This window comes from Macaca mulatta, chromosome 14 (genome assembly GCF_049350105.2).
Source record: "Macaca mulatta isolate MMU2019108-1 chromosome 14, T2T-MMU8v2.0, whole genome shotgun sequence".
Lineage (NCBI taxonomy): Eukaryota > Metazoa > Chordata > Mammalia > Primates > Cercopithecidae > Macaca > Macaca mulatta.
The window spans coordinates 6700902-6721974 of NC_133419.1; the positions used below are offsets into that span (position 1 = coordinate 6700902).

General features: G+C 53.8%; 1 protein-coding gene across 2 annotated transcripts; it reads left to right on the forward strand.

Annotated features, from left to right (window-relative positions):
* Positions 1-5419: 5419 nt before the first annotated feature.
* On the forward strand, positions 5420-20632 carry ALDH3B2 (aldehyde dehydrogenase 3 family member B2). 2 transcript variants are annotated; one of them, XM_028833153.2, is made up of 10 exons: positions 5420-5458; positions 15165-15327; positions 15774-15884; positions 16096-16216; positions 16390-16475; positions 16600-16681; positions 17131-17517; positions 18217-18383; positions 19024-19123; positions 19387-20632. In XM_028833153.2, the coding sequence occupies exons 2-10, from the start codon at positions 15166-15168 to the stop codon at positions 19569-19571; spliced, it is 1401 nt and encodes a 466-aa protein (XP_028688986.2). In that variant the 5' UTR covers positions 5420-5458; position 15165; the 3' UTR covers positions 19572-20632. The 2 variants fall into 2 exon arrangements, with proteins under 2 accessions (XP_028688986.2, XP_077818088.1); XM_077961962.1 differs by lacking the exon at positions 5420-5458 and adding an exon at positions 5526-5713.
* Positions 20633-21073: the final 441 nt, after the last annotated feature.

A 21073-nucleotide genomic window follows, 5' to 3' on the forward strand; every position in this document is an offset into this window, starting at 1 on the left:
AGCAGTACAGCCCAGGTAATTTGCTGAGCCTGAGGAGTGTCAGGGTCAGTCCAAGTGAAAGCGAAGAGAGGCTGGAATGAAGGGTGTAAAGGAATAGTAAAGAAAGCATGTTTGAGATCCAAAACAGAATAATGGGTTGTGGAAGGGTTGTGGAGGGAGGTATTGAGGATAGGAGAGTATATGGGTTTGGCACCATGGGGTGCATAGGCAAAACCATTTGGTTAATAAGGCACAGATCCTGAACTAAGCTGTAAGACCTGTCCGGTGTTTGAACAGGTAAAATGGGGGAATTGTAAGGAAAGTTTATAGGCTCAAGGAGAGTTAAAAGCTCATGTGGTAACAGGCAAGTGATAACAGGCTTTAATCTGTTTTTGTTTTTGTTTTTTGAGGCAGAGTCTCATTCTGTCGCCCAGGCTGGAGTGCAGTGGCGTGATCTCAGCTCACTGCAAGCTCCGCCTCCTGGGTTCACGCAATTCTCCTGCCTCAGCCTCCTGAGTAGCTGGGACTACAGGTGCCTGCCACTGCACCCGGTTAATTTTTTGTATGTTTAGTAGAGATGGGGTTTCACCGTGTTAGCCAGGATGGTCTCGATCTCCTGACCTCATGATCTGCCCACCTCGGCCTCCCAAAGTGCAGGGATTACAGGCTTGAGCCACCACGCCTGGTGCTTTAATCCTTTTAAAGCATGCTGTGGGATGGGATATTGGTGTTGAGTGGTGTAAGGGTGATTAGGTTTTAATGGGATGGGATGGTAAGGGGTGAATGATCAGTCACCAAGGAGGGAGTAGAGGTGTCCTATACTTGTGGATTAAGGTGGGGAGATACAAGGGGAGGATGTGAAGGAGGCTTAGAACTGGGGAAAAGGGCAGCAATGAGGTGTGGCTGTAGTCCAGAAATAGTCAGGGAAGCAGATAATTTTGTTAAAATATCTCAGCCTAATAAGGGAACTAGGTAGGTGGGGATAACTAAAAAAGAGTGCATAAAAGAAAATTGTCCAAGTTGGCACCAGAGTTTGGGAGTTTTAAGAGGATTAGAAGCCTGGCCGTCAATACCCATAACAGTTATGGAGGTAAGAGAAACAGGCCCTTGAAAAGAAGGTAATGTGGAGTGGGTAGCATCCATATTGATTAAGAAGGGGATGGACTTACCCTGCACTGCAAGAGTTATCCAAAGCATCTGTGATGGTCCAGGAAGCTTCGAGGTGATCGGACAGCGTCAGTCTTTAGCCCCTAAGTCGAGAAGATGTGGGAAGTTGTCAGAGAGCCTTGGGCCAGAGTTCCAGGGGCTCTGGGTGTGGCTGCTGGGTGAGTTGGACAGTCTGATTTCCAGTGGGGTCCTGCACAGATGGGACAAGGTTTAGGAGGAATCCTGGGCTGAGGGCATTCCTCGGCCCAGTGGCCAGATTTCTAGCACTTGAAGCAAGATCCTGATAGAGAAGGTCCTGTAGGAATGCTTGACTGCTGCAGCTTAGGCATTTTGAAGTTCTTGCGTGCTGGAGATGTGGCTGGGGTTTCTCTCACAGTGGAGGCAAAGAGTTGCAACTCAGAAATATGTTGCTACTTGGCTGGCTGTACTCTATTATTGTACACCTTGAAGGCGGGTTCATTAAGTCCTGTTGTGGGGTTGGAGGGTTGGAATTTAATTTGGGGGATTTTATTTAACGTCGGGAGCAGATTGGGTAATAAAATGTACATTGAGAATAAGATGGCCTTTTGACCTTTTAGGGTCTAGGGCTGTAAAGCGTTTCAGGGTTGCTGCCAAATGAGCCATGAACTGGGCCGGGGTTTTATATTTGATGAAAAAGAGCCTAAACGCTAGCTGATTTGGGAGAGGTCAGATAAAGAAAAAGGAGCATTAACCTTGACTATGCCTTTAGCTCCAGCCACCTGTTTAAAAGAAAATTGTTGGGCAGGTGAGGGGAGGGCTAGAAACTGTAAGCCGGACCAGGTGTGAGGAGGGGAGGTGATAAAAGGATTATAGGGTGGAGGAGCAGAGGCTGAGGAAGAATTGGGGCCTGGCTCGGCCTGGCGAGGAGCAGCCTGGGGAGAAGGGGAGAGGTCAGATGGGTCCGTAGAAAAGGAAGATTGGAAAGACTCAGTGATGCTTGGGATTGGGACTGAGGGGACAGGTGGGAGGGAAAGAAGGAAGATTTGGTACGAGTTGCATTGGGAACAGAAACTAGGGAGGGACCGATATGTAAAAGAATGCCTGGAGGTCAGGCATCTCAGACCATTTGCCCATTTTACGACAAGAATTATCTAGATCTTGTAGGATGGAAAAATCGAAAGTGCCGTTTTCTGGCTATTTGAAACAACTGTCGAGTTTGTATTGGGGTCAAGTGGCGTTGTAGAAGAAAATTAGGCATTTAGGTTTTAGGTCAGGTGTGAGTTGAAGAGGTTTTAAGTTCTTGAGAACACAGGCTAAGGGAGAAGAAGGAGGAATGGAGCGTGGAAGTTTGCCCATAGTGAAGGAGGCAAGTCCAGAGAAAAGACAGGGTGGAGACACAAAGAGAAAGAGTAGGGGGTGCTTGCCCCCCAAAAGTGGTGCTTGCCATGAAGGGTGAAGGATCAAGGCAGGCATCCCCGTGGTGATCAGACACCTCTGAAACGTGGGTGAATAATCAAGCAGGCGTCCCCACAGTGATTAAACACCAAGAGAAGACTGTCTTCCCTTGTCTGTGACAGGTGCCAGAGTCTTGGGTTCACGGATAAAACGTGTCTCCTCTGTCTCTACCAGAAAAGGAAAGGAATTGAAATTAAGAGAAGGGAGAGATTGAAGGATGGTGCCAAGATTGAAAGGAGAAAGAGGTCGAGGGATAGTGAGAGAGGTTGGAGAAGAGAGTAAACTGAGGCCGCTTACCCGATTTAAAATTGGTGAGATGTTCCTTAGGCTGGTTGGTCTGAGGACCAGAGGTAGTGGGTGGATCTTTCTCACGAAGCAAAGAGCATGAGGACAGGGGATTGATATCCCAAGGGACGTCCCCTGATCCAAGTCACGGCACCACATTTCACGCACGTCCATGTGAAGAGACCACCAAACAGGCTTTGTGTGAGCAATAAAGCTTTTTAGTCACCTGGGTGCAGGCGGGCTGAGTTGGAAAAGAGAGTCAGTGAAGGGAGATGGGGTGGGGTCGTTTTATAGGATTTGGGTAGGAATGGAAAATTACAGTCAATGGGGGTTGTTCTTTAGCAGGCAGGGGTGGGGGTCAGAAGGTGCTCAGTGGGGGAACTTCTGAGCCAGGAGAAGGAATTTCACAAGGCAATGTCATCAGTTAAGGCAGGAACCGGCCATTTTCACTTCTTTTGTGATTCTTCACTTGCTTCAGGCCATCTGGATGTATACGTGCAGGCTTGGGCTCAGAGATCTGACAGTAATATCTCCTGTTTTATTTCTCAGTGAGGTTATTTGGATTTTCTCTCTTCTTTTCTTGGTTAATCTTGTTAATGGTCTATCAATTTTATTTATCTTTTCAAAGAACAAGCTTTTTGTTTCATTTAGCTTTTGTATTTTTTTCTGTTTCAATTTCATTTAGTTCTGCTCTGATCTTGGTTATTTCCTTTCTTCTGCTGGCTTTGGGTTTGGTTTGTTCTTGTTTCTCTGTCCCTTGAGATGTGTCCTTAGATTGTCTGTGCTCTTTCAGACTTTTTGATGTAGGCATTTAGGGCTATGAACTTTCCTTTTAGCACGGCCTTAGCTATATCCCAGAGGTTTTGATAGATTGTGTCACTATTGTCATTCAGTTTGAAGAATTTTTTAAATTTCCATCTTGATTTTTTTTTTTGACCCAATGCTCATTCAGGAGCAGGTTATTTAAATTCCAGGTATTTGTATGGTTTCGAAGGTTCTTTTTTGAGTTGATTTCCAGTTTTATTCCACTGTGGTCTGAGAGCATGCTTGATATGATTTCAATTTTCTCTTGTTGCCCAGGCTGGAGTGCAAATGGTGTGATCTCGGCTCACTGCAACCTCTGCCTCCCAGGTTCCAGCAATTCTCCCACCTCAGCCTCCCGAGTAGCTGGAATTACAGGAACATGCCACTACACCTGGCTAACTTTTTGTATTTTTAGTAGAGACAGGGTTTCATCATGTTGGCCAGGCTGATCTGGAACTCCTAACCTCAAGTGATCTACCAGCCTCAGCCTCCCAAAAGTGCTGGGATTACAGGTGTGAGCCACTGCACCGGGCCTATTTTACATTTTAACAATTGCTACTGAGGTTGACCGTCTTTTAGTTTATTTGTAGCCTATTCAGGCTTCTTGTCAGTTCAGTTTAACAAAACAAAACAAAACAGCTTCTGAGAGAGAATTCATATCCCATACAACTCACCCATTTACAGTGTACAATTCAGTGGTTTGGAGGCAGTGGACCTCCCCAGTGGCCATAACCCATCTGCTGCTCTTAGATGGGCCCTAGGATTCTGCCCTGTGTCCCCTTCAACATCCCGAGTTCGGTTCCTGGTGTCACATTGGCATTTACATCTTTAGCTACGGAGGATTCCGGGACCAGGGCTTGGTCACAGGCTGTGGCCCCCACTGGGCTGGCTCCAGTCACAACCAAGGGTTATCTCAGACGTCCCTCCTGCCCACAGGGCTGCACACTCTGCCAAGAGACTCTACAGCCCTCAACAGGGCGTGTCCTTGGCCTCAGGCTTGGGGGAAGGTGGGGTGGGGACAGGGTCACGCCATCCACGAAGGACAATAGTGGGACCTGAGCTCATTCTGCCCCCCCGGGAACCTAGAAGGTGCTCAGCAAATACTTGTGGAAACATTAGCAGGCAACGTTGAGTGGCACTGATTTTGTGCTAGGAGCTGTGATCTGTCTTTTCCATTCTCACATCTCCCTCTGTGATCCTCTCAAGAACCATGGCAATTAGGTGTTATTGTTAACTTCTGAAAGGCTCAGAGACTTTAAGCAACTTACCCACGGTTGTACAGTAAATAAACTAATGAACAATGCACTATCCAAGAGCTACAGGTGCCGTCACCCATCAGGGTTCTCTCTGCAAAGGTCTCGGCCCCTTCCTCTGCCCTGACTATGCCAGCTGGGCACATTGGGAGTGGAAATAGAGCCACAGTTGCTCATTTTGACCTGTGAACCCTGAAGAGTGAGGAGAGGAGAGGAGAGGAGGGAGATGAAGATTTAGCATGGAGACCCTAGGTGGGGCCATGGGTGGCATGGGACCACTGTGGCTGGGTCCTAGGAGGACTTCCTGGTGGAGGCAACATTTGCCACCGGGGTCTTGCTGACATTTTCATCCTGTGACCTTCCCCTGGGAATCTTTTTTCCTGATCAGGTAACTCCCTGCTAGCCCATTCCAGTAACCACACAGCAAAGCTTCAGACAGCCTTGACTTGTCTAACCTGTTCCCAAGCTGGCTGTGCAGTGTGGTCCCTGGGGGCACGGCCCTGGAAGAACAGGGCAGACACAGAGCAGCTGTAGATCCTGGCAGTGAGAAAAAGGCAGTTCGTAATTAGGACGTGCAGCCCTGCCCCACGCCTATTGGGTAACCCTGAGCATCACCCCAGTGATTACCCCATTGCCAGGCGTGGGCACGGGAGTTGGTTTGGGAGCTGCCGGGCTCCCGGGAGGATCGCAGTCAGCACAGCAGGGCTGAGGCCTGGGGGTAGGAGCAGAGCCTGCGCATCTGAAGGCAGCATGTCCAAGAAAGGGGGTGGAGGTGCAGTGAAGAACCCGGGAGCAGAGCCCACGCTGGGGTATGTGGGGGCACATGGGTGAGGGTCAGGCAGAGGGAGCTCAAGGTAAAGGGCACTGGTGGGAACCAGGGGCATGGAGGGAAGGGGATGTGTGCTCATGGCACGTGGATCAGGGGGCGAGCCCACCAAGGGGCCTGTGGCTGCAGGGGCCGTGGGCACAGGGCTTGCTCAGGAGAGGGAGGTGGGCACTGGTGTCTTCTGAGCCTCACCTTGCCCTGTGGCAGGCTCCTGGGAAGCACCCCCGGAAATGAAGCCTGTTCCCCAGGAGCCCCAGGGATGGGGACAGACCCCGTCCTCCCTTTGAGGAGCTCCCAGGTTAGGGGAGAAGGCAGCTTTGTGGACAGACAAGGACTCGGTGGGGGGCACCAGGGCTGTGATCAGGAGGTGCCGGAGAATTGGGGATTGGAAGCAGAGAGCTTCTTGGGAGTTGAAGCGAAAGTCGGATCTTTGGTTTCAGATTTTAAAAGCAACATGCATTGCTTGTTTCTGGTTCTAGAAATACTACATTCGCATTTAGAAAGTCTGGAAACTGCGGCCGGGCGCAGTGGCTCAAGCCTGTAATCCCAGCGCTTTGGGAGGCCAAGATGGGTGGATCATGAGGTCAGGAGATCGAGACCATCCTGGCTAACACGGTGAAACCCCGTCTCTACTAAAAAATACAAAAAACTAGCCGGGCGAGGTGGCGGGCGCCTGTAGTCCCAGCTACTTAGGAGGCTGAGGCAGGAGAATGGTATAAACCCGGGAGGCAGAGCTTGCAGTGAGCTGAGATCCGGCCACTGCACTCCAGCCTGGGCGACAGAGCAAGACTCCGTCTCAAAAAAAAAAAAAAAAAAAAAAAAAAAGAAAGTCTGGAAACTGCAGGAAGATGTTGAGAAGACAGTGAAGGGCGCAAGGCACACATTGGCACGTGGTCACCGTGGTCACAGGGCTGGTGTGAGGAGAGGGGCTGGGGGGCCTCCCTCCTCACACTGAGGCTGTGAGGAGGGCAAATCAGGTCGTCTCTCAGAGCCTCGGTTTCCCCGTCCTTCCAACTGGGTAATAATAATAGCTGTGAGGCTTAAATGAGATGTGCATACCAGCTGCCTGGCCTCAGATGCCAGCTCTGACTTCCTTCTGGGCCCTGCACCAGGCATGGCCACTGCCAAGGGATTGAGTCCCTCTCCATATGACAGGTCCCATCAGGCCTCCACCTGCCGCTGTGTCTTATTTCTCAGCATCTACCCCCACAGGGCTTTTGCACGTTTGTCCCTCTGTCCAGATCGCTGGCCCTCCAAAAGGCCCTCCCCTACGACTTCCCCATGGCAGTCAGAGCCAGGGGTTGGTCTCTGGCCGCCTCTGGAAGAAACCCAGGCCACACTGATCATGTTTCTAATGACATAATTGTTCCACGTGTGGACTGTGAGCTCCGCGAGGGCTGGCCAAGTCTGGAGTGGTCACCTATGTGACCCAGGTCCAGTCAGGAACTGCCTGGTGAGCAGCCGGGGGTCCCCAGTGTAAATGCAGAAAATCTGAGACAGGTCTCAATTAATTTAGAAAGTTTATTTTGCCTGTAATCCCAGCACTTTGGGAGGCCGAGGCGGGTGGATCACAAAGTCAGGAGATCAAGACTATCCTGGCTAACACGGTGAAACCCCCTCTCTACTAAAAATACAAAAAATAAGCCAGGTGTGGTGGCGGGCGCCTGTAGTCCCAGCTATTCAGGAGGGTGAGGCAGGAGAATGGCGTGAACCCGGGAGGTGGAGTTTGCAGTGAGCCGAGATCGCGCCACTGCACTCCAACCTGTGTGACAGAGCGAGACTCTGTGTAAAAAAATAAAAATGAAAATAAATAAAATAAAAGAAAGTTCATTTTGTGGCCAGGTGTTGTGGCTCACATCTGTAATCCCAGCACTTTAGGAGGCTGAGGCGGGTGGATCACTTGAGGACAGGAGTTGAGTTTGAAACCAGCCTGGCCAACATGGTGAAATCCTGTCGCTACTAAAAATTGACTGGGCATGGGGGTGCACGCTTGTAATCCCAGCTACTCTGGAGACTGAGGCAGGAGAATCACTTGAACACGGGAGGTAGAGGTTGTAGTGAGCCGAGATCACACCACTTGCACTCCAGCCTTGGTGACAGAACGAGACTCCATCTCGTTTTTTGTTTTTTTTTTTTTTAATTTTTTTTTTTTTTTGAGACAGAGTCTCACTCTGTCGCCCAGGCTGGAGTGCAGTGGCCGGATCTCAGCTCACTGCAAGCTCCGCCTCCCGGGTTCACGCCATTCTCCTGCCTCAGCCTCCCGAGTAGCTGGGACTACAGGCGCCCGCCACCTCGCCCGGCTAGTTTTTTTTTTTTTTTTTTTTGTATTTTTTAGTAGAGACGGGGTTTCACCATGTTAGCCAGGATGGTCTCAATCTCCTGACCTCGTGATCCACCCGTCTCGGCCTCCCAAAGTGCTGGGATTACAGGCTTGAGCCACCACGCCCGGCCCGGAGACTCCATCTCAAAGGAAAAAAAAAAGTTTATTTTGCCAAAGTTGAGGACGTGCACCTGTGACACAGCCTGGGGATGTCCTGACGACATGTGCCCAAGGTGGTCGGGGCACAGCTTGGTTTTACACATTTTAGGGAGACAGGAGATGTAACAAGGCTGGGCGCAGTGGCTCACGCCTGTAATCCCAGCACTTTGGGAGGCTGAGGTGGGCGGATAACCTGAGATCGGGAGTTTGAGACCAGCCTGACCAACATGGTGAAACCCCGTCTCTACTAAAAACACAAAATTAGCAGGGCATGGTGGTGGTCGCCTGTAGTCCCAGCTACGATAATCGCTTGAACCTGGGAGTCGGAGGTTGCAGTGAGCCGAGATTGTGCCACTGCACTCCAGCCTGGGCGACAAGAGCAAAACTCTGTCTCAAAAAAAATATATATATATACACACACACACAAAATACATATATATACATTACATATACACATTTTATATATGTGTGTGTATATATATGAAGTACATTGGTTCCATACAGAAAGGTAGGGACGTCTTCAAGCAGGGGGTGGGGCTGGGGGTTGGGGGAGCTTCCAGGTCCTAGGTAGGTGAGAGACCGCATTCTTTTGAGTTTCTGATGAGCCTTTGCAAAGGAGGCAATCAGAATATGCATCTATCTCGGTGAGCAGTGGGGGGTGGCTGTGAATAAAATGAGAGGCAGGGCCGGGCCGGTAGTTCACGCCTGTAATCCCAGCACTTTGGGAGACTGAGGCCGGCGGATCGCCTGAGGTCAGGAGTTCGAGACCAGCCTCAACTTGGAGAAACCCCGTCTCTACTAAAAGTACAAAATTAGCTGGGCGTGGCGGTGCGTGCCTGTAATCCCAGCTACTCCGGAGGCTGAGGCAGGAGAATCGCTCGAACCTGGGAGGTAGAGGTTGTGGTGAGCCGAGATCGCATCATTGTACTCCAGCCTGGGCAACAAGAGCGAAACTGCATCTCAGAAAAAATAAATAAATAAATAAATAAATAAATAAATAAATAAATAAAGGGGAGGCAGGTTGACCCTGATCAGTTTCCAGCTTGAATCTTCCTTTTAGCTTAATGATTTTGGGGGTCCAAGATATTTCCCTTTCCCACCAGTCAGCCCCGCCCAGCAAGCGCCAGGACCCCTGCCCTGCAGCAGGTGGGCGGGACAAGAAAGCACCTTGGATGAGAGGCAGGGCCTGGGTCCGGCACCAGCCCCTGTCTGTTTCCTCATCCGTCAGGCAGATGCTGCTGGCTCCGTGATTATTTCACTGAGCACCAGATGTGCACACGTGAGGACAGGCAATGACAGCTCAGAAAGGGCAGGGGTTCCTCTGCCCCACCTGCCTCACCTGGGGAAGTTGTGACCACACTGAGGCCAGGTTCCTGGGATGAACAGCGGGACATCTGTGTGCCATAGCTCATCCCAGACTCCTCCAATCTGGGCCTTGATTCAGGGCGGAGGCGATCATCCCTCCAAAGGCACCAGGGAGCATTGGAAGAGGTTAGAGCTGAGCTGATGTAACCAGGAGCTGCTTGAGCGCCGGGTGGAGGCTGCTGATGCTTGAATTCCAGGCACAGCTTTGGGGCAGGGCCCTGGAACCCGAAGACCTGGAAGCGCTGCAGGCCAAAACTCTCTGCTACTAGAGAAGGGCCCAGGATCCACCCAGGTTGTAGCCCAAGACAGGGCTTGAGCAAAGACAGTAGATGAATATTTGCGGAGCCCTGGGTGCTGCGTCCTCCTCCAGGCCCTCATGCGGGGGGGCCGGACACTGAGTGTGGGGGTCCTGTGCCAGGAATGGTGGCGACGCTGCCCAGGGGAGGGAGGCTGCATCTGCAGGTGTGGCTGGGAAGGTGCCCAGCATGGCTTCCTGTCTCCCCACATTCTTCAGCTGGGACCTGAGCCAGGCAGGGGCTGCTCTCCTCATCTCGTCATTCATAAGGACAGGGACTTCTGCCATTGGTTCAGCTGGCTCTGTCCACGGGGGAGCACTGTCCCTGCATCACATATGACAAGAGTGCTTGGTGCGGTGCAAGTGCAGATGGTGCCACTGGCCTCCAGGACACTCACTGGGGATGCCAAGGCCCTGCTAACCACTCACCTCCACTGCCCTCAGCAATGCGGGTCTGAGGCAGCAACCCTGGGCATGGCCCTGTGACCTGCAGCTGAGGGATGAGATAACTGAAGTCCACACGTAGACAGACGTACAACACACATGGACACAAACACCCATACACACACAGACACCCATACACACACAGACACCCATACACACACAGACACACATACACGCACAGACACACATGGGCACAGACACCCATAAACAGACACAGATGCACACAGACACCCATACACACGTATACACCCATAGACACACACAACACACATGGACACAGACACCCATACACACACAGACACACACAGACACCCATACACACACAGAAACACATGGACACAGCAACCATGCACACACAGACACCCATACACAGACACACAGATACACTTACACACACGACACACATGGAGAGAGACACCCATACAGACCCCCGTACACAGACACACACAGAAACACAGACACCCATACACACACAGACATCAATACACACACAGACACCCATACACACACAGACATCAATACACACACAGACACCCATACACACACAGACATCAATACACACACAGACACCCATACACACACAGACATCAATACACACACAGACACCCATACACACACAGACATCAATACACACACAGACACCCATACACACACAGACACCCATACACACACAGACACCCATACACACACAGACACACAGACACACACGACACACATGGAGAGACACCCATACAGACACCCATACACACAGACACCCATACACACAGACACACACAGACATCAATACACACACAGACACCCATACACACACACAGACCTACCGACACCCATACACACACAGATACACACACACACCCATACACACACAGACACACATGCACACAGACACCCATACACACACAGACACCCACACAGACACACATGGACACAGCACCCATGCACACACAGACACTCATACACCCAAGGATACACAGACACACAGACACACACATGACACACATGGAGAGAGACACCCATACACACAGACACCCATAGACACACAGACACACACAGAAACACAGACACCCATACACACACAGACACACACACTCACCCATACACACACAGACACATATGGACACAGACACACAAACACACACAGACACACACCCATAGACACACAGACACACAGACACCCATACACACACAGATACACACAGACACACAGCCATACACAGACACACGCAGACATACAGACAACCATACACACACATGACACACATAGACACAGACACCCATACACACAGACACACAAAGACACAGACATACAGACACCCAAACACACACAAAGGCACCTGTACACACACAAACACAGATACTCATACACACAAAGACACACACAGATGCACAGACGTCCATACACACACACACAGACACCCATACACAGACACAGACACCCATACACAGAAAGACATACAGACACCCATAAACACACAGAAACACAGGCACTCATAAACATACACACAACATCCATACACACAAAGACACACACACACCCATACACACACAACCATACACACACAGACACACACACACCCATACACACACAGACACACACAGACACACAGACACCCATATACACACAACACACACAGACACTCATACACACACACACAACACCGATACACACAAAGAAACACACCCAGAGACATCTATACACACACATAGACACCCATACACACAGACACGCATACATACACACGCAGACACCCATACACACAGATACACAGAAACACACAGACACCCATACACACAGAGAGACACACCCATACACACCCAGATACTCACAGACACCCAGCCACCCATACACACACGGAAACACAGACACACAGACACATAGATACCCACACACACACACCCATACACACACCCATACCCACACACCCATACACACACCCATACCCACACACCCATACACACACCCATACCCACACCCATACACACACCCATACCCACACCCATACACACACCCATACCCACACACCCGTACACACACCCATACCCACACACCCGTACACACACCCATACCCACACACCCGTACACACACCCATACCCACATACCCGTACACACACAGACACACAGACACCCATATACACACAGACACACACATACACACACACCCCCATACCCACACAGACACTCATACACATGACATCCTTACACACAAAGACATAGACATACAGACACCCATACACACACACAGACACCTGTACACACACAGACACAGACATCTATACACACAAAGACACACAGACACCCATACACACTAGACACACAGAAACTCACACACATATGCACCATCCCCATACACACAAAGACACACTCAGACACCCATACACACATACACACCCATACACACAGACACAGACACTTGTAAACACACAGACTCACAGACACCCATACACACACACACAAACACCAATACATACACACTCATACACACACAGACACCCGTACACACACAGACACACAGACACCCATACACACACAGACACACGGACACACACACACAAACACAAAGACACAGACACCCATACACACACAGACACACAGACTCACACAGACATCCATACACACACAGACACCCATACACACACAGACACACAGACACCCATACACACACAGACACACGGACACACACACAAACACAAAGACACAGACACCCATACACACACAGACACACAGACTCACACAGACATCCATACACACACAGACACCCATACACACACACACAAACACCAATACATACACACTCATACACACACAGACACCCGTACACACACAGACACACAGACACCCATACACACACAGACACACGGACACACACACACAAACACAAAGACACAGACACCCATACACACACAGACACACAGACTCACACAGACATCCATACACACACAGACACCCATACACACACAGACACACAGACACCCATACACACACAGACACACGGACACACACACACAAACACAAAGACACAGACACCCATACACACACAGACACACAGACTCACACAGACATCCATACACACACAGACACCCATACACACACACACAAACACCAATACATACACACTCATACACACACAGACACCCGTACACACACAGACACACAGACACCCATACACACACAGACACACGGACACACACACACAAACACAAAGACACAGACACCCATACACACACAGACACACAGACTCACACAGACATCCATACACACACAGACACCCATACACACACAGACACACAGACACCCATAAACACAGATGCACACAGACACGCAAACACCAATACACACACACACAGACACCCATACACACACAGACTCACACACACGGACACACACAAACACAAACACAAAGACACAGACACCCATACACATACAGACACACAGACTCACAAACACAGACATCCATACACACACAGACCCCCATACACACACAGACACACAGACACCCATACACATACACACAGACGCACACAGACCCACAGACACCCATACACACGCAGACACCCAGACACACACTGACAGACACCCACACACGCACAGATACATACAGCACACAGACACCCATACACACAGACACACAGACATACAGACACCCATACACACACAGACACACAGCACCCATACACACACAGACACACAGCACCCATACACACACAGACACAGATACCCATACACACACCCATGCACACAGACTCCCATACACACAAAGACACACAGCACCCATACACACACCCATGCACACAGACTCCCATACACACAGAGACACACAGCACCCATACATACACAGACACACGCGGACACCCATACCCACAAAAGGGCACAAAGACAGCCATACACAGAGAGACCCACACAAAGACGCAGAGACACAAAGACGCAGACAGACCCACGGATACACAAAGACACAGACAGACCCACGGATACACAAAGACACAGGATTTGCGCGCCATTCTTCAGCCCCTGGGCTGGAATGCTCAGAATCCCCTTGCTAGGACCTGGCAATCCTCCTGAGTGTCCCCCTAGACCCCTTCCCCCACCCCCATGGTCCTGATCCTTCCTCCTCTCCAGAACCCACTGGGGTTCCCTTGGGCCCTCAGGCTAAAGCCCAGAGGGGTTCATGCCCTGGGGCAGTCTCAGCTCTGCCAACCTACCTCCACCTGCCACCTGTGCCCACGGATACCAACCCCGGAGCTCTCTCCTCCGCTTCTACTTCCTTCTACGACCCGCCGAGTGCCACCCCCGCCCAGAGCAGGTGCCAAACCCTCGTCAGCGCTAGGGCACGTCTATGGCTTCAGTTTCCTCATCTGCAACCTCTGTGAGCTCTGGAGCAAAGAACCCTCCGAGTCCCTCGTTTAGACCCAGAAGGGAGGGAGGCCCAGGGGAGAGCTCCGTTCCGCCTGAGTGGTCTGGGCGGAGCGGTGGCCAGGTGCCAACGTGGGTGGGTGTGTGTCTGTGCAAGGAGGGGAAGTGCAGTGAAGAGCTGGGATGGTGGTCACCCGAGGTGTGGGGTGTGCTGGGCTTCCAGAGCGCCCAGGAGGGGGATTCTCTCCCAGGAGTGGGGGAGGTCAAGCCCAGGGCCCTCCCTCATGGACACGCCTGGGAGGCAGGTGAGTTGGGGGGGGTGGCGCAGGCAGCCCCAGCCCCGTGGGGTCATTCAAGTGGGTCTGTGTGTGTACGAGGTGGGGTGTCTGTGAGCCTCCATGGGTGCAGGTGGGGCAAGGGTGTGCAGACTCTGGGGTGGCTGGAGGGTGCCTGTGAAGGAGGGGCAGCCCAGCCATCCAGTTCACTCTGCCCTGTCTGACAGGATGGACCCCTTCGAGGACACGCTGTGGCGGCTGCGGGAGGCCTTCAAGTCGGGGCGCACGCGGCCGGCCGAGTTCCGGGCTGCGCAGCTCCAAGGCCTGGGCCGCTTTCTTCAAGAAAACAAGCAGCTTCTGCAAGACGCACTGGCCCAGGACCTGCATAAGGTGGGCCGTGGAGGGTGCGCCCAGGCAGGGGCTGGAGCGGCATCCCTGTCCTCTTTCAGAAGGGTCCATGCCCCCTAGTGACTGGCTGTGTCCCTAGTTTTATCCCTGTTTAACAGACCCCTTCCCTGGCATGTGGAGTGTGGCAGGCACCTGACCTTCACTCCTGAACACTCACAGCCACCCTGTGATGCAGGCTTGATGGCTGTCCCCATGTTGCAAATGAGGAAACTGAGGCACTCGGGGGTTAACATCGCTTGCCCAAGACCACACAGCCACGAAGTCACAGATCAGAATCACAGCCATGCGCAGTTCCCAGGGGACCGCAGTGCCTCCCATAGGAGCTGTCTTTATGTGTCCGGTGCTGGTGGTGCCTGCATGCGCCCTCCTCAAATTCTAGACCCCTCCTGGCCCGGGTCTGGGCCTGACCTCTCTCACCTCCACCACAGTTAGGCTTCGAGGCAGACGTATCTGAGATCATCACCAGCCAGAATGAGGTCGACTATGCCCTCAAGAACCTGCAGGCCTGGATGAAGGACGAACCGGGCTCCACGAACCTGGTGAGCCCTGCTGGCAGGCGGCGGGAGGGAAGGGCAGGGCACCGGGCAGCTCTGGTCCAGGCCCCCTTCTGCCACCGAGGCCCTGGGCAAGTCACTGATTTTCTCGTCTTTCCTGGGATTTCATCGCACGGGGAGGTGAGGCCCCAAGTGCGCAGTGGATGGGCTTTGGGGTAGCCCTTGGCAGGGCCTCACCGTCTGCCCTGTGCCTCAGTTCATGAAGCTGGACTCGGTCTTCATCCGGAAGGAACCCTTTGGCCTGGTCCTCATCATCGCACCCTGGAACTACCCCGTGAACCTGACCCTGGTGCCCCTGGTGGGCGCCCTCGCTGCAGGTGAGGAGGGAGTTCCGAACCCCATGCTCTTCCCGCCCAGTAGCCCCTCCCAAAAAGGCCCCTGGAATCCTGCCTATGAGGCACCCTCAGCCTCACATGCCCTCTGAACCCAGCCCCTGGTTGGGCATGGGGACCCTGGGCTCCCCCAGTGACATCCCCATCTGCCCCTGCAGGGAATTGCGTGGTGCTGAAGCCATCAGAAATCAGCCAGGGCACAGAGAAGGTCCTGGCGGAGGTGCTGCCCCAGTACCTGGACCAGGTGAGGGTGGCCCTGCCCCGGCAGTGCCCGGCATCCCTATACCTCACCCCTGCAGGCTGAGGAGGCCCAGCTGGCCCCTAAGCCCGCCCCCGAGCTACCCTGAGCCGCCCATCCTGCCTTGCAGAGCTGCTTTGCCGTGGTGCTGGGCGGGCCCCAGGAGACAGGGCAGCTGCTGGAGCACAAGTTTGACTACATCTTCTTCACGGGTGAGGGGCCAGGCCAGGTTCCCAGAGTAGGCGGAGGGGATCAGCAGGGCAGAGGGTGGGAGGGCTGTGGAGGGAGGAGGCTGGGGCCAGCAGTGGCGACACATGGGAGCTGGAGCTGGCACAGAGGCCGTCTGCTTGCACAGGCCAGGCCCTGGGCACATTGGAGCAATTGGATCCTGGGGTGGCCGGGCTGGAGGCAGGTCCCAGTGTGTGAGCCACAGCAGCCAGGAGAGCGGTGAGGCGGGTCAGGACTTTCTATGAAGAAAGCGGGCAAGAGTCAGGTGCCTGGAGCGTGTGGTCAAGGCCAGTTGAGGATGGGGTCTCCTCACCGCTTGCCTAGGGAGCCCGCTGACTCCAACACCTCTCCAGGGAGGAGCGGGGCCCGGGGCTGGGCCATCCCGCCTGGCCCAGGTCACTGAACGGCCACTCTGGTTTCCTTCCATACCCAGGGAGCCCTCGTGTGGGCAAGATTGTCATGACTGCTGCCGCCAAGCACCTGACACCTGTCACCCTGGAGCTGGGGGGCAAGAACCCCTGCTACGTGGACGACAACTGCGACCCCCAGACCGTGGCCAACCGCGTGGCCTGGTTCCGCTACTTCAACGCCGGCCAGACCTGCGTGGCCCCCGACTACGTCCTGTGCAGCCCCGAGATGCAGGAGAGGCTGCTGCCCGCCCTGCAGAGCACCATCACCCGTTTCTATGGCGACGACCCCCAGAGCTCCCCAAACCTGGGCCGCATCATCAACCAGAAACAGTTCCAGCGGCTGCGGGCACTGCTGGGCTGTGGCCACGTGGCCATTGGGGGCCAGAGTGACGAGAGCGATCGCTACATCGGTGAGTCCTGCTGCCCCTACCACAGCCCACCTGGGCCAAGACCCCTCCTCACGGGAGGGCCCACGGCTGGGCCACGAGTCTGGACCCGCACCTGAAAGCCGGCCCCACTGTCAGAGCCCGGCCTTGAGCCACGGCTCCAGTGCCGTGACTCCGTCTCTGTGCTTCCGAGCCTGTGGCCCCACAAGGCCAAACTCTGGTCCCTCAGCCCTGGATTCGCTGAGTTTGGATCCCAGGGCTCCAGGGCCCAGCGTGCTAAGATGAACTCCCATCCCACCACCGGCTGTCCTGAAAGGCCACAACCTCAGATTCTCCGAGCCCACGATTCCCAGGTTCTAAACTCTGATGGGCCGTACGGCTCAGCAGCTCACGGGACACTGTGGCTCCAACATTCTGGGGTGCTGTTGCCTCATGAACCCCAGGGTTCTAAGAATCCCATCACCCCTGACTGTGAGACCAAGTTCAGGGGATTCTCTGGGCCCCACAGGCCCTGAGCAGGCTGGGGAAGACCTAGGGTCCCTTCTTGGGGGCTGTGGGGAGACTTTCTTCCCTAAACACTCCGAAGCCTGAAGCCGTGGGAAGTCAGACCTTAGGATCCTGGCCTGGAGCCCTGGCCCGTGGCCCTGTCCCCATCTCTACCCCCACCCCTGGGTGCTGTCCTGACTGTGGCTCTGGGGCTGAGCTATCTCTGGTGCCCGGCAGCCCCCACAGTGCTGGTGGACGTGCAGGAGACGGAGCCGGTGATGCAGGAGGAGATCTTCGGGCCCATCCTGCCCATCGTAAATGTGCGGAGCGTGGACGAGGCCATCGAGTTCATCAACAGGCGGGAGAAGCCCCTGGCCCTGTACGCCTTCTCCAACAGCAGCCAGGTGGGTGTACAACCAGGTTGGGGGCAATGAGGGGCTGAAAGGGGCACAGACTGGCCCCTTTCCTTTCACAGCCCTTCCTAGGAGGGCTTTGGAGCAGCAGATGCCTCAAGGGTGACTATATCTAGGCCAGCTGGTACCACCGCATCCGGCGCAAGGATGCCTGGCAGAGAGGACAGGGCCCAAACCCACCAGGCATGTAGCGGGCCCGTCCTCTGTCCTGGCCGGAGCAGCCTGCACCTGGACTGTGCAAAGGTTCTGCGTGGGCAAGCAGAGGCCTCGGATGGAGGTCAGGGACAGAGCAGAGCGGGGGCCTGATAGAGCCCAGCGGGTCGTGGTGGGGCCTGCAGCCCACACTGCAGTATCCTAACCTCACCGTTAGACTCAAGGCTGCCGGCCCCGCGGTCCTGCAGGGCTTCCTGGTCTTTGCGCCATGTTGGTATTCACCCCACGGCACCCCAACCATCACTGACAGGTGCTGTCCCCAGAAGACGCTTAGAGGGGAGATTATTGCCTGTTAGAGGGTGGAGGGGCAGGTGGAGGGGCATGTGAGGATGAGGCTCACCTCCACTGTGGAATGTGCGGGGCTCAAGCCCTCTTCCCATGACTGGAGCCCACCACCCACCTTCCCACTCCCCGGCAGGTTGTGAACCAGATGCTGGAGCGGACCAGTAGTGGCAGCTTTGCAGGCAATGACGGCTTCCTCTATGTGTCTCTGCTGTCTGTGCCGCTGGGGGGAGTTGGTAGGTACCTGCCCATTTCCACCCCCAGGAAAGCTTGGCTTTGGTACCCCAGACCGAGGAAGTCCCTTCGCTCACTGTTCAACCTTGATCCGGGCCCTGGGCCTCTCAAGGCCTCAGTTTTCCTATCTGTACAATGGCTCTGTGAGTGGCCTGGCTCTCTCTGAGCTCTCTGCCAGCTGTGTGCCCCTGGCCAGGGCAGTGGCCTGCTGCTAGGGCTGCATGGGCAGCCTGGCCTCAGGTCCTTGCTCTCTGTGCTCACCTAGGCCACAGTGGGATGGGCCGGTACCACGGCAAGTTCACCTTCGACACCTTCTCCCACCACCGCACCTGCCTGCTCGCCCCCTCCGGCCTGGAGAAGTTAAAGGAGATCCGCTACCCGCCCTACACCGACTGGAACCAGCAGCTGTTACGCTGGGGCATGGGCTCCAACAGCTGCACCCTCCTGTGAGCGTCCCACCCGCCTCCAACGGGTCACGCAGAGCAACCTGAGTCTAGCCATGACAGGCTTGTGCTCCCAACTCACATTGTTCCTCCAGACCGCAGGCTCCCCCAGCCTCAGGTTGCTGGAGCTATCACGTGACTGCATCCTGGCTGCCAGGGTTGCAAAGCAAGGTCTTGCTTCTATCTGAGGGATGCTGTTCGAGAGAGGCCAAGAGACTACAGAACATGCCAAGTAACCTCACTCATCCCACCCTCCCCAATTCTAGCCCTTTGCTCTCTCGGTCAAGGTTGGCCAGGCCCAGTCCCAGGGGCAGCGTGACCCTGGAAAATACGGTGCCCTGCCTTCTTAGGGGCAGCAGCACTAAACGGTTGAGAGCGTGGATCTCTCCAGGCCTTTGCTCTCTCCTCTAGGCACACACGCACTTCCGCCTCTGCCCTGTCCCAATTGTACCAGCACTGCCTCCCCCAGGGATCCTCTCACATCCCACACTGGTCTCTGCACCACCCCTCTGGTTCACACAGCACCCTGCACTCACCCACAGCAGCTCCATCCACAGAGAAAGCCGGGGTTTGCATCCTTCCACTGCAGAGTGTTACTGGGACGTGTGGGCAAGTCCCTTGACTTCTCTGAGCCTCAGTTTCCTTATGTGAAAGTTGCTGGAACCAAAATGGAGTCACTTAAGTCAAACTCTAATACAATGGAGTCAGGGGGGCCACAAAGAAGCCCTCACACACACATGCCCGAACGGGATTTATCACAAGACACTCCTGCGTGTAGACCAGACACGGGGCATCTCGAAAGCACGTCCTCAAGACTGTAGTATTCCAAATGAGCTGCAGACGCTTACCTACCATGGCCGTCTCCACCAGAAAACCATCGCCAACTCTGCGATCAGCTTGTGACCTACAAACCTTTTAAACAAACCTTGTTTAAAAGCAGCTTACATGGACTTCTGTCCTTTAAAAGCTTCCCCTTGGCTGTGGCCCTCTGCGTATGCCTGGGATCCTTCCTAGCACTCATAGCCCAGATAGTCATCCTCTGCTCTTCCCAAATAAATTCACCTGTTCTGGAGAGTCTGTCTCTCTGAGGTTGACACTTATCTTGTAGAATGGGGTTCCCACTCATCTTTGATCATAAAGGAAATCTCAGATTTAGAACTACGTTACCCAGGCTGCTCTTGAACTCCTGGGCTCAAGCAGTCTACCTCGGCCTCCCAGAATGCTGGGATTACAGGTGTGAACCACCATGCCCAGCCCACATTTCTTAAATATGGTGATTCAGTCCAAACCTTGGTAATACAATCGATGTTTCTAATTGTGTCCTGCTTACAGGGAGCAGGATTTGTTTTTCGTTTTTTGAGGTGGCATCTCACCCTGTATCCCAGGCCGCAGTGCAGAGGCACGATCTCTGCTCACTGCAACCTCTGCCTCCCGGGTTGAAGCAATTCTCCTGCCTCAGCCTCCCTAGTAGCTGGGATTACAGGCGCCCACCACCATGCCCGACTAATT

Bases quoted from the DNA above. Each gene is read 5' to 3' on its own strand.
- ALDH3B2 (XM_077961962.1), top strand. From the start codon at position 5,655: ATGTCCAAGAAAGGGGGTGGAGGTGCAGTGAAGAACCCGGGAGCAGAG. The intron at 15,328-15,773 runs GTGGGCCGTGGA...CCTCCACCACAG, and splicing joins TGGCCCAGGACCTGCATAAG to TTAGGCTTCGAGGCAGACGT. The intron at 16,682-17,130 runs GTGAGGGGCCAG...TTCCATACCCAG, and splicing joins TGACTACATCTTCTTCACGG to GGAGCCCTCGTGTGGGCAAG.